This window comes from Eretmochelys imbricata, chromosome 2 (assembly GCF_965152235.1).
Source record: "Eretmochelys imbricata isolate rEreImb1 chromosome 2, rEreImb1.hap1, whole genome shotgun sequence".
Classification (NCBI taxonomy): domain Eukaryota; kingdom Metazoa; phylum Chordata; order Testudines; family Cheloniidae; genus Eretmochelys; species Eretmochelys imbricata.
The window spans coordinates 268,046,011-268,062,413 of NC_135573.1; the positions used below are offsets into that span (position 1 = coordinate 268,046,011).

Sequence of the window (16,403 nt, forward strand, 5' to 3'; positions counted from 1 at the left end):
GTAAATTTAAATCAAATTGATTTAAATCATGATTTTTTAAATCACTAGTTAGGAAGACTCAATTTAATCATGGATTTCTACATAAAAGTGCATTCTTGTTGGTTGTTATAACCTTAATACATTTTCTTCACAATTCAGAGATTGAAATGCTGGTCAAACAGTTTCACTCTTGTTTCTACTGCCTGTCCTTCCCTTCTCATATTTATTTACAGACTTCTTCTTCTCCAGATCTATTCTGCCCCCAACAATTTTCTATTCATTGAACTTTTTGAAACTTTGCACTTTTCGAGAGAGGTAAGGGATTGACTCTGTGCACACAAATTTGCAGAGGGACAATAGAGTTGAGTTCTGTTATTTCTCACCTCCATATATTATTTATTTATTTTAAAAAAATTATTTATTTATTTTTGCTGTTAACAAGCATGTTACCTCTGGAGACACAAATCCACAGTTTGAGAACTGCAAAACTAAGCATCTCTGATGGTATCTTCTAGACTGAGCACTGAGTCCTATTGGGTAGATAGAAAGATTAACCTAAATAATCTATATAAAAGCCTGTGGAGCCCCATAAGATTGGGTCCCTAATCCATGAACTATTGGAACTCATTTACAAAACTTTTCTTAAACATTACATGAATATATTGTCTCATACTATAGAATTAGAATTTATAATTCTTATTCCAGGATGAGATATCTTTGAGCTATAATGTATCTTAATTAAAACTATCTTTAGATAGGTTTTTTCCTCAAAGAGCATTTTATCAAGAAATCTGATTTAAATAACAAAAAATCTGATTTTTTAAAAATCATTGATTTTTATCCACCCCACTGTATGCTGTATTTGTTAATTTATTGTATTTAGCTGTCCCCTGTGGATTTAAATTAATAGTGACATTTAATCTTAGTTATACCCTGTTTCTTTACATAAGTTGTTAAGTAAAGTAAGTAAAGGTGTGTTAACTCTAATTTAAGTGGATGGGCTGTATATTGATAATTGGTATTTCTGAGTTACACTCATGCCACAGATTATTATTAATTATAATTATTATTATTAGAATGGGTTTATTCCTGTAGGTTCCCAAGGCACACCATTGAGTGTGTATAGGAACCAGCTAGATGGAGGCATTGCCAATTTTAAATTCCTTTAGGAGTAAAGGGACTGCAGCAGAGGGGTGGATAGAGGAGTCCCACCTACCCAACGTCACCACTAGGATACCCAGCATCTACTTTGCTGTCAGCAACATCAGGCGCCCAGTGACACAGGGGAGTGTTGCCTGCTCCCAAGTAACCCAGGGAGGCAAGTGGGGGTTACACTAGAGCACCCTTTGTCCCACCGGGGTGGCTTCTGGAAAGGACTGATTACAGGTTGAGGGTTTTGCGTGTGTGTCAACAGCTTTTTGTGTTGGTGTTCCCTAACCCTACGCTTCCTGTCTTCCAGTTCCAGAGCTTTCTGGTGTGCTTCCATTTGCTATTGCTTTTCTGCCTCCCCCTCTTTGGCTCTCTGTTCAGCTTCCCATTTCTGGTGCTCACACTCCTTGTCGGCTTTCTCTAATTCTAGTCTGGCCAACTCTAACTTCATGGAGGTTTCACGGTTGCCTGCCTCGGCCTTGATCATTTTTGTACTTTCTTTTCTTCCGTTTCTATCACTCAAGATAAACAAACAGAAAATGTCAGAACTGGAATCTTTTTCGTCTCTTTCCAACTTTCTCATCTGTGAATCTTGTAGAACCTAATTGACCAGTGCTTGGAGGGTGACGCTCACCAACTGTGTGTAAATTCTGCCATCACTACGGCACTGTGATGCTTTCTCAGGGTGCCCAGAACTATGAGTCATGTTGTTATCCCTCTGTCTTAGCCTTTACTTGGCCTTGTGGGTAACACTTGGTACAGCCCAGTTCCTGAATCCCCTTTAAGAGCATTCCCCTGTTGTGCCCACTGGACACTCCCCGAAATTACCCAGTTTGCTGGCTCCCAAGAGACATTATACACATCAGCCTGTTTGATTCAACTGAGGATTCACACATGGCTTCATATTACAACACAGAGAGGTACTTGTGATAAACAAGAAGAAGTTTATTAACAAAGCTAGAGATTTAAGTGATACTGAGTAAGGATAATGGAAATAATTGATTACAAATAAAGCAAAAAGATAATCCACTTCTACAAGACTAGGACTTAACTTCAGCAAGTTAATCTTTTGTAAAGCAGTTTCTCATCTAAAGTCACTGGCTCACATGGCCAAGATCCAACTTTCATGAATGCAAAAAGCACTGTCCTCTTTTGCTTCTTCAGTGAAGGATAACCAAGGAGTTTTTCTTCCTCCTTCTTATTATCCAGTAAACCTTTGAAATGTATTCTTTTCCCAGTGTACCCACAGAGAAAGGTCCCGTCCCCCACACCCGCAGCTCATGCTCTGGTGTGCTGACATCATGGTGCTTTCTTCATCCTCCGGCTAACCTAATCTTCCTGTTTACCTCAGATGCAAATGTACCTGCCATTGCATTTGGCTTCACAATACTTGACTTACATCAGAGACCTAGGCAGACAGGTACATCAACATTCCTTTGCTGGGGAAAGACTTGTTTGTCAACCCTGTTTATCAAACCCTGTGATTTGAACATATTTTAATACATACACACAATTTAATTATTTCCTGTACATACATCATGCAGTATGCTATAAGCTTTCATTTGACTCTCACATGACCTTCATTACAGATAAATACTCTGACAGCCATGTGGCGGACAGGCCAAGGAGGAGTTGCTGTTATAGGACAATGACCCTTTGGCAGTTGGGATTGAGGGACTCAGACTCACAGCCTGGGTTTGCTTGGAGAAATTAATTTAACAATCACAGTTTTGTAAGTAAGCTAAAGTAATTTAATCTTAGCATTGTAACTTTTAACAGTGTGAAAAACCAAGGCTGATTCTGTAAGGTTAATTTTCCTTGTAGACATAGGGCTAGACTCTTAAAGGCATTTAGGCTTTGTTGCTCTCAGCATTGCAATGCCTAACTGGTTTAAGAGCATAAGTCTCATTTTCAAATGGGATTTAAGCATTTAGGAGCTTTGACAGGATATCTTAAAGAAAAGAAAAAACAATGCTGCATATCACCATGTCACATCTTTGGTGGGTTTTAAAGTTTGCTTTTCAAAATATCAAAAGAAGCTTTGGCAATGGGGCCAGGCTAATCCTTGGTGTAACTCCAGTAAGGTGAATAGAGTTTCACCAACTTACACCTCATCTGAATTTGGCCCTGTAAGTGTCTGAGATTTTATTTTTAGTAAAATGACTGCCCTGTTTGATGTCGCAGTTTGAGCTACTATAAATTTACGTGAGAGCTGAATAGATCTCTCAGCTCTAGCCAAAGGGCCTAATTCTTCCCTCAGTGACCTGGCTGTCAATGCAGAGTATTCCAGGGAAGCTAATGGAGACACTCCATTACAAATGCAGGCTGAGAGCTGATACAGGACTGTAAATCCATACGGTTACTCTTAAGTTAATGGAGTTAAACCATTCTAAATCCAGAGTAACTGAGTGTAGAAACTGGTTCAGCATATTTAAATTGTTCTAATATATATCATCAATAAAGAACAAATGCTGATAGCTTTAGTCATATTGTATGAATGTGCTGCACTAACATAAGGGTGAGGGTGCCTGAGAAGCTGAGATGCAGGGTTTGGGACGCAGTAGGTTGCAAGGAGGCTTTATTAAAGACTGTTAGCAAAGAGGTAGATCAGGAGAAATACAATAACTAATGCAGCAACCCCAAAGGCCAAAATAACTTTCCTATACTTGGTACAAAGAGTGGTCACCCTGGTTCTTTTATTTATTCCAATAAGATACCTCACTTTTTGTTCCGTTAAATTAGATTCCAAATACAGCTCACTGACGTAATACCTGCCCCCATTCTCCTGAACCGTTCTCTGGATCATTTCAATCAGCTCAGAAACCTGTTCAGCCTGTTCTGCTCCAGTTGCTCTGTTATTGAAAGCACAGTATCGATCCCCACACTTCTGAATCAGCCCCTTCAGATCTTTGTTATCTGAGTATCTCACGTAGTCATGCAGTGAGCCGACCGCTAAATCTTCTTTCCGGGTGAACAGGACAATCATGTGCCTCATGGATTCAACTCCAAAAATCTCCTGTACTCGCTTCACTGCGTACTTGTCTTCCTCAGTGTAACGGCCCAGCTGGGTCACCAGCAGCAGAGCGTGGGGGCCAGGGGCAGAGAGCACGATACAGCGAACAATCTCTCTAGATGTTACTGGCTCACAAGCCTTTTGGTCAAAAATGGCAGGTGTGTCAATAACCACAAGCTCCCTCCCATTCCAGCTCCTTTGCCCCTTTTCACAAGTCAAAGTTACTGACTTTGCCCCGAGTTTGGACTCAAACTTTCTTTTCCCAAGGATGGAGTTTCCTGTTGCACTTTTCCCAGCTCCAGTTTTGCCAACAAGGATGATTCTGAGTTCCGATCTCCTGCCGTCATCTACAGTTGATGGGGACAGGTTTGACAGTCAGAACATCATTGCACAGATAAAAGTAAATGAGTAGGAGTTACACCTAATTCTGAGGCTGAGAGTCCCAGAGTAAACAACATCCATCCAGTCCCTCATCCCAGCTTGTCTCTGTCCTCTGGGATGTCTTGTCACTTTAAACTGAACATGACCTAAACTCCGTATCCTCTCTTCCGTACCTTCTCTGCTTCCTCCTTTCCCTATCACTCTTTGGATCACCACCATTCTCACCGTCACTCAGGCCAGCAGTCCGGGGGCGCTTTTTTACTCCTCTCTCTCCTCTGTCTCACACATCTAGGCCAGATCCAAATCCAACTGGTTCTTCTTCCTCAGCACCTTCAAGTTCTGTCCTTTTCTCTCCAGCCCTACACCTAAGTTCCCTTTCAGAACCTCAGTGTATTCTGCCTTGATTACTGCAACTCCTCCTCTCTGGCTTCCCAGACATACACATCAGACCCTTCAGTCCATTCAAAATATTACCACTAAATGTGTCTTCCTTGCCTGTTGGTTCGATCATGCAACTTCTCTCTTTCTAGTCTGCCGTTGGCTCCCTGTCTGACAGAATAGGTTCTTATACCTCACTCATCACTGTCGAATCGGAACACCTCTGTCTCTGGTTTTACACAGATAACCCCTGGACCCACACACAGAGCTGACGCTCTTTGTACTGGATCCTAACGTCAGATGTAAATACGAGGCCTATAAAAACAAACCCTTGTGTTCTGGTCAGACCACTTCCTCCTTCAGATGTTCAAATCTCTGAACATTTGACCATCACATTTAGCTTCTTGTCTCTACCTTCAAATTACTATAGGACTCTGCACCTCATTACATATCCTTGCTTTGCCCCATCTCCTCCACTCTATTAATGCTCCTAATCTGTTTTTTCAGATTCTTGCACAATCACCTGTGTGCTTTCTTTATTGTAGCCCCCATTGCATGCTATGATCTTGCTAATCTCACCTGCAAATTCTTACTCTGTCCACATCAAAATCCCTCTTAAAAACCCACTTCTGCTGTGTTGCATACAGTGAATCAGGTTGACTTGCCTATAAATTACCTCCTGTTCTTCCCTAGCTCTATATAGCTGGTCAAGCAGGATAACACATTTCATACACATTTGTTTCCATTTTTTGGGTTAAAATTTGAAAAAAGTTGTCCGGATCTGCATGGAAATGATTGGGGGAGCTGGGGAATGGGGTGTGCCTGGTACACAGACTCTCAGTGTCATTGGATTGGAATGAAGCTCTGCCTTGCTTCTACTCTCATCTCTTTCTTGATCAAAAGTGGTGTGTTCTTGATTTACAGTTTGCAGCTGCTGTAGCAGCCTGAGATATGGACAAATTTACAGCTACTGGGAAAGGGATTTTCTTTGTGAGGGTTGTCCCCAGCAGAAGACAAAGTTACAGAGGTAATGTCACTGCCATTCCCCCAGTAACTGCACCCATGCTAGAGCCACTAAAATAATTTTGGGCAACTAAAGGTATATTCAGAATATGCCTCAATCCCCTAGAGCTTGTGGGGCTCTCTTTTACTGAAAAACTTGAGCTGAGCAAAATATAGAAGTGAGACCAGAATAGGGCCTTTTGTGTAACTGTCTTACCATAGAACGTTACATTCTCTCCTTTTTGCTTGCTCCCATCCATCTCACCCTGAAATATTTGTAATAAAACATGTTATTTACAAACATACTTTAACCAAGGAACATAGAAAAATACTCATTTAGAAAAACTCAGTAATACACATAATAAATAGTAATAACAATAATCACTGCTATGTAAGTCTACTATGGTCGGAAAAGTGAGTTTCTGAACATGATACCTTGATATTTCATGTTTAACCTCCATTAGTGTTTTCATCACATCTGCCTAACTTTAAGCACATGGGTCGTCCTCCTGAAGTCGAGAGTTAGGTTTAGCCTTTGAAAATCGGTTCTGTTATTGCAGCCTCGTACATACCTCCATTTTCATCAGCAACAGAAGTTCTGGAATCAGAACTTAGTCAACAGTTTGGCTGTTGACGCACAAGGCAGAGAGAATGCACCTTGTACTTCAGTACTGATACTGCCTTTGCAGCACTTGTACAAAACAGGTGTCAGTTCATAAATTAAGTGGCTATGATTCAGTTAGAGCCAATTTTGGGAGAAGATGGCACAACCAGAGCTGGGCAAAAAATTTTGATGCAATTTTTTTCATTGAAAAATCCTGAATTTTGCATTCATTTGGGTTGAACATTTTGCGAATTTGGGTTGAATTTGCCAAAATATTTTGGCTGGAAAAAAATTCAGAAAAAGTTGAAATGTTTCATTCTGACATTTTCTAAATTCTGGGATGTATTAGCAGGAGTGTTGTAAGCAAGACACGAGAAGTAATTCTTCTGTTCTACTCCACACTGATTAGGCTTCAACTGGAGTATTGTGTCTAGTTCTGGATGCCACATTTCAGGAAGATGTTGGCAAATTGGAGAGAGTCTAGAGAAGAGCAACAAAAATGATTAAATGTCTAGAAAACATTATCTGTGGGGGAAGATTGAAAGAATTGGGTTTGTTTAGTTTGGAAAAGAAAAGACTGAGAGGGGACATGATAACAATTTTCAAGTACTTAAAAGGTTGTTACAAGGAGGAGGGAGAAAAATTGTTTTTCTTAACCTCTGAGGACAGGACCATCTCTGGGGCACCTGGCATTGGCCACTGTCGGTAGACAGGACACTGGGCGGATGGACCTTTGGTCTGACTCAGTATGGCCATTCTTATGTTCTTATGACAAGAAGCAATGGGATTAAATTGCAGCAAGGGAGGTTTAGGTTGGATATTAGGAAAAACTTCCTAACTGTCAGGGTGGATAAGCACTGGAATAAATTGCCTAGGAAGGTTGTGGAATCTCCATCATTGGAGATTTTTAAGAGCAGGTTAGACAATCAACTGTCAGGAATGGTCTAGATAATACTCAAGTCTTGCCATGAGTGCAGGGGACTGGACTAGATGACCTTTTGAGGTCTCTTCCAGTCCTATAATTCTATTAACCACTGCATCAGTGAACTTTGCTGATAAGATCAACCAAATGTGCATGGAACTACATGGGAAAGAAATCTGCATTCCTGACCAGATCATATTATCCCCCAGCCACCCTGAACTGAATTCAACCCCATCACACATGCTGAAGATCAAAAAGACCTGAAAAATATTAGAGCCGCAACCTGCGAGATGGATCCATACCCCTCTTGGTTGATGAACACCAGAGAAAGCAAAAACTATGTTCACTACCCGTGGAAATAGTCATTGCCTTCTTCAGAAAACACGCTGGCCAAAATCCATGAAAAGCACAATACTTCACCCAATCCTCAGGAATCTATCAGTAGTGCCTAATGCCCTCCAACCATTATCCTGTCTTCAACCTTCCATTTCTGGCCAAAATCAAGGAGAAAGTAGTAACAACAAAGTGCCAGCAACATGTGACATCAGCCAACATCCTGGATGCCTTATAGTCCGGGTTCAGACTCGGGCACAGCACAGAGACGGCTCTAGTGGCACTAAAAAGATGACCATGGACACAGGTAAGCTTTCCATGCCCACGTTGCTGGACCTTTCTGCAGTTTTAGACCCAGTGGACCACAAGCCACTGCTAACCCACTGACGTGACATAGCAGGAGTAGATGGCCTAACACTATAGCTGTTCCTATTACTAAATTCAAGCAAAACTCAGAGTGATGGTTACTGTTCCTCTTCTCTGAAGGCTGTCACCTGAGAAACACTGGGATCCAGACTATCCCCGCTTCTCTTCACTATTTACATGAGAGCACTGGGAGAGACAGGGATTCACCGTCGGCTAAGCTGCCAACACCATGTCAGTGGTACAGGCAGTTTCCACGGTATGTATCTGATGAAGTGAGCTGTAGCTCACGAAAGCTCATGCTCAAATAAATTGGTTAGTCTCTAAGGTGCCACAAGTACTCCTTTTCTTTTAGTGGTACTGAAGACACACAGATACAGCTGTGATGAGGATGTCATAAGAACCAATGAACAAAACAGAATAGAATTTGATATGTGCACTAAGAGTGACAGACTGTGTTGTGAAATTTAAAGTGACTGAGTTAGACAGGGTATTTGACCTTTTCTTCTACATTAGAAAACTCCACTGGTATAACATGAATCACTGTAGTAAACTGAGGTATCTTATTGTGACTATGTGGGATCACATGGTTACAGTTTCACAATTTTCAAACCATTTCCAAATTGTTATTTCAGCGTATGCAAAGCTTAATAGCACTAGAACTGGTTTTAAAAAGAAAATGGACAATTTTGAGAATATTTTCATTAAACTTCCTTCATTCTTTTACCAACTACAGAGCTGATCAATTTTTTTTAAAATTTGAAAAAAAATCAGTATAAAAATTTCTTGAAAAATCCCTGTTCCTCCCTATCCCGTTTATTCATCCAGCTTTAGAAGAATGCTTTCACCTGATGAAATTAATAGGCAGGAAGTTTAATCAGAGGATGTACTTTTTCACATAATGCATAACTAACCTGTGGAACTCATTTCGGACCCTGGACTTCAGGAAAGCAGACTTCGACTCCCTCAGGGAACGGATGGGCAGGATCCCCTGGGGGACTAACTTGAAGGGGAAAGGAGTCCAGGAGAGCTGGCTGTATTTCAAGGAATCCCTGTTGAGGTTACAGGGACAAACCATCCCGATGTGTCGAAAGAATAGTAAATATGGCAGGCGACCAGCTTGGCTTAATGGTGAAATCCTAGCGGATGTTAAACATAAAAAAGAAGCTTACAAGAAGTGGAAGGTTGGACATATGACCAGGGAAGAGTATAAAAATATTGCTCGGGCATGTAGGAATGAAATCAGGAGGGCCAAATCGCACCTGGAGCTGCAGCTAGCGAGAGATGTCAAGAGTAACAAGAAGGGTTTTTTCAGGTATGTTGGCAACAAGAAGAAAGCCAAGGAAAGTGTGGGCCCTTTACTGAATGAGGGAGGCAACCTAGTGACAGAGGATGTGGAAAAAGCTAATGTACTCAATGCTTTTTTTGCCTCTGTTTTCACTAACAAGGTCAGCTCCCAGACTGCTGCGCTGGGCATCACAAAATGGGGAAGAGATGGCCAGCCCTCTGTGGAGATAGAGGTGGTTAGGGACTATTTAGAAAAGCTGGACGTGCACAAGTCCATGGTGCCGGACGAGTTGCATCCGAGAGTGCTGAAGGAATTGGCGGCTGTGATTGCAGAGCCATTGGCCATTATCTTTGAAAATTCGTGGCAAACCGGGGAAGTCCCGGATGACTGGAAAAAGGCTAATGTAGTGCCAATCTTTAAAAAGGGGAAGAAAGAGGATCCTGGGAACTACAGGCCAGTCAGCCTCACCTCAGTCCCTGGAAAAATCATGGAGCAGGTCCTCAAAGAATCAATCCTGATGCACTTGCATGAGAGGAAAGTGATCAGGAACAGCCAGCATGGATTCACCAAGGGAAGGTCATGCCTGACTAATCTAATCGCCTTCTATGATGAGATTTCTGCTTCTGTGGATGAAGGGAAAGCAGTGGATGTATTGTTTCTTGACTTTAGCAAAGCTTTTGACACGGTCTCCCACAGTATTCTTGTCAGCAAGTTAAGGAAGTATGGGCTGGATGAATGCACTATAAGGTGGTAGAAAGCTGGCTAGATTGTCGGGCTCAACGGGTAGTGATCAATGGCTCCATGTCTAGTTGGCAGCCGGTATCAAGTGGAGTGCCCCAAGGGTCGGTCCTGGGGCCGGTTTTGTTGAATATCTTCATAAATGATCTGGAGGATGGTGTGGATTGCACTCTCAGCAAATTTGCGGATGATACTAAACTGGGAGGAGTGGTAGATACGCTGGAGGGCAGGGATAGGATACAGAAGGACCTAGACAAATTGGAGGATTGGGCCAAAAGAAATATGATGAGGTTCAATAAGGTAAGTGCAGGGTCCTGCACTTAGGACGGAAGAATCCAATGCACCGCTACAGACTAGGGACCGAATGGCTAGGCAGCAGTTCTGCGGAAAAGGACCCAGGGGTGACAGTGGACGAGAAGCTGGATATGAGTCAGCAGTGTGCCCTTGTTGCCAAGAAGGCCAATGGCATTTTGGGATGTATAAGTAGGGGCATAGCGAGCAGATCGATGGACGTGATCATTCCCCTCTATTCGACATTGGTGAGGCCTCATCTGGAGTACTGTGTCCAGTTTTGGGCCCCACACTACAAGAAGGATGTGGATAAATTGGAGAGAGTCCAGCGAAGGGCAACAAAAATGATTAGGGGTCTAGAACACATGACTTATGAGGAGAGGCTGAGGGAGCTGGGATTGTTTAGCCTGCAGAAGAGAAGAATGAGGGGGGATTTGATAGCTGCTTTCAACTACCTGAAAGGGGGTTCCAAAGAGGATGGCTCTAGACTGTTCTCAATGGTAGCAGATGACAGAACGAGGAGTAATGGTCTCAAGTTGCAGTGGGGGAGGTTTAGATTGGATATTAGGAAAAACTTTTTCACTAAGAGGGTGGTGAAACATTGGAATGCGTTACCTAGGGAGGTGGTAGAATCTCCTTCCTTAGAGGTTTTTAAGGTCAGGCTTGACAAAGCCCTAGCTGGGATCATTTAATTGGGAATTGGTCCTGCTTCGAGCAGGGGGTTGGACTAGATGACCTTCAGGGGTCCCTTCCAACCCTGATATTCTATGATTCTATGATTCTATGTCCAAAAGTATAACTGGATTCAAAAAAGAACTGGATACGTTCATGGAGAATAGGTCTATCAATGGTTATTGGCCAAAAAGGCCAGGCGACACAAGCCCATGCTCGGGGTGATCCTAAACCTCTGACTACCAGAAGCCAGGAGTGGAAGATACTGCCCTGTCCTGGACACTCCCCCTGAAGTTCTGGCATGGGTGATTGTCATAAACAGGCTACTGGGCAAGATGGACCATGATCTGACCTAGTTAGGAGGCAGTGTGTGTTTTTCTAGCAATTGTTCAAGCCGGGATTCAAGAAAGCAGAGGAAGACCCAGAGTCAAAGATAGATTCTGTGCGTGCATCTGATTTTGCCATCCTAAACTTCCCACCTATATTTCTCTATGATCTACTTTTTGATCACTTGCTGCCAGCTCACAGTGCTGCTCACAATCTCAAAAGGGCATGTTCTCATGAGCTTACAAGTCTGGTTTCTCTATCAAGTTGGTTCTGACACATAGTAACCAAACCTTAGAACCTCTGTGGATTTATCCTTCACATACCAGCATGGTTGTTCCAAGTGATTGATAGGCTGACATTTCTCCTTTAAAACTGGGATCTTAAACAGCTTCTTCCTGAAAAATCAATGGAACTGGTTAATACTCACGAAAGCCCAGACCAAATCCCATCTCGTATGTGTTTCTTTGTTCCTGTGCAAACTGAAGGGTGGTTTATTTCTTAATTATTATTTTATTTATACTGTGCCATTCATATGCATGGCATTACAGATGAAGAGAAGACAAAGGGGGAGATTTTCAGAGGCATAAATTGCAGTTCATGTCCATGGGCGCTAGGTCCCTAACTGATATTTGTACCTTTGAAACTCTTCCTCTATGTCCCTACAACAAGAGCTTAGAAGCTAAGGTCTTGATCCTGCAATTGGAGCTGCTAGTGCAGGGGTCAGCAAACTTTGTCACCCAGCCCTTCGGGGTAAAGCCACTGGCCAGCCAGGCCGGTTTGTTTATCTGGAGTGTTCGCAGGCACAGAGCCACCTCTCGTGGCACAGAGAGCACTTAGAGAGGGAGAGATCAAATGAGTCTGCTCTACAGCCCTAGCTAATAGCCAGCAGGCTTTTGGCTCATGCGGTAGAGGCTCATGCACTAAGCTTCAGAGGTCCCCTAGTTCTATCCTGCTCATCGACGACCGAGGTCTGTCAGCATTACACTAGCATGGATGCTGTGCCTGCATGGAGGTCCATTGTCTGTAATTGTGGCCTTACCAAAATGCAATGGTCTGTGCTAGTGGATTCAATTGCAGTATCGGGGTCTAAGGCCTGAATCCATAAAGGGACCTTTATGCGCCTTGAAAATAACTGGAATCCACAAACCCTGGGTTAGGCACCTCAGCTCCCCATACACTGCATGGAGAGAGATAGGCTAAACTCAGCATGCTAGGCAAGGAGCCAATGAGAGACGCTGCTGAGAAGGGAGTGGTCCTGAGTCCTGCCCCCTCAAGGAATTTGGTGCCTAAAGCTGGAACTGCAGGAAGGCACCTTGTTCTGCTTGCAACCCACAGCCAGGAACCCTCTTCTAGAGTCAGGCAGCTTCGGTGCCAGCCCAACTCCCTACAAAATGGTCGATGGTTCCCTTATAACCTTCAGCCCAGTGGTTAGGGAAGTCACCCAGGAGATAGAAGAAATCAGTTCAATTCCCCCTTTGTCTGACGAGTAGGGATTTGAACAGGGTTTCCCCATGTCTAAAGTGAATGCAGTGCTCTATAGAGTTATTCTGGCCCAGTGCATATTTAATAAAAAGTGGAATGGCTTCAATGTGAGAGACTCAGAGACACCCACCTCAGACTGTTCCATAGTCCTGCTTTGAGCAGGGGGTTGGACTAGATGACCTCCTGAGATTCCTTCCAACCCTGATTTCTATGATTCTAAGACAGTCCTACTGAATTCGCTCCCACAGGCAAGACAGGCATTGCCCTTCCTTTTTCCACCTGGTTTGAGGATCACACTCTGGCTTTGTCATGGGAATCCCATACTGTGGACTCGTTTGTATGCAGTGAGTGGAGGAAGGACAGACCACTCAGGATTTCATTTCACATTACAAATCATATATTCATATTTTCATTTTTGGACTGGCTGCTTGCTTTTGTTTTGTTCCAGACTAAGGCTGAATCTATAGTGTAGGTGAGCTCATTGTGCTAGGATGCCTGTAGTAAATTGATAGCTAAAAGTAGCTAGGCAGATGGCCTACAGAGACAATACAATACCATCTTTTAAAAACTCTGGTTTGACTTTAAACCTGAAAATTGTGCACATAGCAAATCCAGGTAAACATGGATTCCTACACTGTTACACTGGTGTCCCCTCCCTTGGCTGATGTTAGATAATGAAACAAAAGGGATAGATTGAGTTGAGGAGGGCATAAGACAAAATGAAGTTTTGGGGAGGATACCTTTTTGTCTTTGAGACAGTAACTGAAGGCAGAAGAGACAACGCCATACGTTTAGTCAAAGCAGGTAGAGGATAGATACTGAGAAATCATTTTAAGTATCAAAAGATATGTACCTGCTGTTACTCCAAGTCTCAGTTTGGCCCAAGATGGTCAAAGGGGAAAAGGTAGATAGAAGAGGGCTGAAAACAGAACCTTGATACAGCGAGGAGCTGCCACCAGACACAGAGAGAGTGCATTTTATAAGTTGGTCCTGTAAATAATTAGGACACAAGGGAAGCTTAGATGCTTACATAATTATGGAGGTAGATCAGGAGGATGGTCTGGTCCACACTGTTAAAGTCTACACTGGAGTCAAGGAGAATGGAGCAATCAGCAGAAAGGTGGCTATATATTGCATTAGATTGTGGTGTATGTAACCAACACTCATGTAGGCTTTACTGTTGTTTCTTCTTGTTTCTTTAATCTAAAATAAGCCATTCCTAATGACAGCGTGTGTAGGGAAAACAGTAATCCCCACTCTAAATATAACTGCCACCCTCCCATTGAAAAGGAAAGTAACTGCCCCCAGATTAAAAGGATCAGCACAAAATTCAAGAATAACCCACCTCTCCTTTATCTTTTCCTTAGAGGCCCTTACATCCTTCTTTGGATGTTCTGAGGATCTCTGTAAACATCCAGGTTTGCTGAAAACAAACAAAAAAAGAAAAATACAGAAAAGGAAAACAAATTAGTAATCAGTCACCAAAAGAACAAGTAACTTTCTTAGTAAAATAATTCATTTCTGCTGCACTCCAACCTGCAAGGCTATGGGGAATTTGTTCATGGATCAATTAAACCTTCTAATGATGGAAAAGATGGACTTGTAAAATCACAGAACACTTTTTATAAACTTATGTTACATTCAAATGCTTCAATGTTTGTTCTTGTGATTTTTCATGGTCCATTAATGTTGATTTTCAATAATTCTTGGAGCACTGGGGAAGTTCCAGAAGACTGAAAGGAAGCTAAAGTTGTGGCAATATTTTGAAAGATTAAAGATTAAATGGGATGACCTGGGTAATTCTAGACCTGTCAGTCTGACATTGATCCCGGGCAAGATAAATAGCACACATGGCCATATTCAGGACATATGCACAATCTAATGTGACTGGCATCTCCAGAGGGCAGAGTCTGGGAAGCTTGAATCACACTAAGAATTCCTCAGAAACCTGCTGTGTCTATTCTGATTTATATGTTCCCTTTCAACCACCTAGTTCTTCTCTTGGAATTCAATACCTAATGTAGAATTATCTACCTAAGTTTCATTATCACAAAGCAGTTTCCAAGGGAATCTCCTTTCTCCCTTGAAGTTCTTGGCACTGAAATGATTTAGGCACCAAAATCCAGGTTTTTAAATGTATTTCAGTGCCTAAAGATTCAGATAGCCACCTAGTATGATTTTCAAAAGCACCTAAGCAGGTTATGTGTCTAAGTTCCACTGAAATTAATGAAAATGCTTAAAATATTTCTTGTAAAAATGTGAGCAGACAAAAAATTAGGATCTTGGCGGTACTGTATGAACTGAGAAAGTTCTGTTCTGCCCAGGAATTGGTGGAATTGTTTAAAATCTCACTTGTTCATTGTATTTTCATCACCTGTTTCAGTGATTCCACATACACTATTTTAAACCAAATCCCCACAAGCTATTCTAAATGCAGACAACATTTGATCGTATGAGGTGCTGAGTGCCTGCAGAGAAGGTTTGAGGACACTGGACACCTCTGCAACCAAGCTGATCTCAGCACAATGATTGAGTAGGGAGGAAGGTGGCTTTATAATATAATATAATAATGGAGGCTTTGTGTCTCCATTAACTTGGGACAAGGGCAGGTCTGGGGGACGGCTGGACTCTCATGGGACACTGTAGCCTCCAGGCTGCCCAAAATTACACCCGGATGCTTTGGGGTTGTTGCAGCATTTGGCAATAACAATTTATATCATCTGTAAATGTCAAGCATTCTCTGTCAAAACTTTATTCCCCACCACCCCCATGTGTTCCCAACTCCCCTTTGGAAACAGATCTCAGGCAGACTTCAGGCACCCAAATATCAAACAGAAAGACACAGGCTTGTTCCCTGTATTTCCTCCTGCTACCTTAGAAGTGTTTTCATTTGTCAAGCTTTGTAGCCAGTTTAAAATACCTCCCTTGCCCACCCTCATTTTCTCTCTCTATCCCTCTCTCTCACTCTCACAGACACAGACACACACACAAAACTTTTTCATTGTCTGGTCAACTTGAAGATCAAACCTGTGATATTTCTTCAGATTAAGCAGATATTTCCATCTTCTGCACAGTCCTTCCAGCCGGTGGTATTATATAAAAATGTCTGAAGTCTTCTGGTTTCCTCTTTTTGACTGTAGCTTCATGTTAATAGTTGATGAAGTTGATGAAATTGTTGTGAAAATGAAAACAAACTACTCAGTGATCCAAATTCCGTTCCAAGTAAATGCAGTAGGATGAGCTACTGCCACTGACCAGGAAATATCATTTGCCAAATAAACAAGTCTGAATTTTACAGGAAGTGGGTTTGTGCAGAACAGTAGCAATGTATGAGAACATTCAGCCTGCAACCAAAGTTCTCTGTGTTCGAATACAGAATGATATCAATGGTCATAAAGAAAGCCAGCACAAAGAGTTATATGCATGCAGCAGACCTAACCATTTGGCAAATATGTCCATTCTAAGGGACAAAGAAGATATA

General features: G+C 42.2%; 1 protein-coding gene across 1 annotated transcript; it reads right to left on the reverse strand.

The window, feature by feature from the left end:
- Positions 1-2,086: 2,086 nt before the first annotated feature.
- On the reverse strand, positions 2,087-16,159 carry LOC144260071 (GTPase IMAP family member 2-like). The gene is made up of 5 exons (XM_077808614.1): positions 15,950-16,159; positions 14,268-14,345; positions 11,764-11,835; positions 6,120-6,168; positions 2,087-4,488 (listed from the first exon to the last, which is right to left on the reverse strand). The coding sequence occupies exons 3-5, from the start codon at positions 11,797-11,799 to the stop codon at positions 3,710-3,712; spliced, it is 864 nt and encodes a 287-aa protein (XP_077664740.1). The 5' UTR covers positions 11,800-11,835; positions 14,268-14,345; positions 15,950-16,159; the 3' UTR covers positions 2,087-3,709.
- Between the last annotated feature and the right edge of the window lie 244 nt (positions 16,160-16,403).

Bases quoted from the DNA above. Each gene is read 5' to 3' on its own strand.
- LOC144260071 (XM_077808614.1), bottom strand. From the start codon at position 11,799: ATGTCAGCCTATCAATCACTTGGAACAACCATGCTG. The intron at 6,169-11,763 runs GTATGTGAAGGA...CAAATATTTCAG, and splicing joins CACTTGGAACAACCATGCTG to GGTGAGATGGATGGGAGCAA. The intron at 4,489-6,119 runs GTAAGACAGTTA...CATCAACTGTAG, and splicing joins AGAGAATGTAACGTTCTATG to ATGACGGCAGGAGATCGGAA.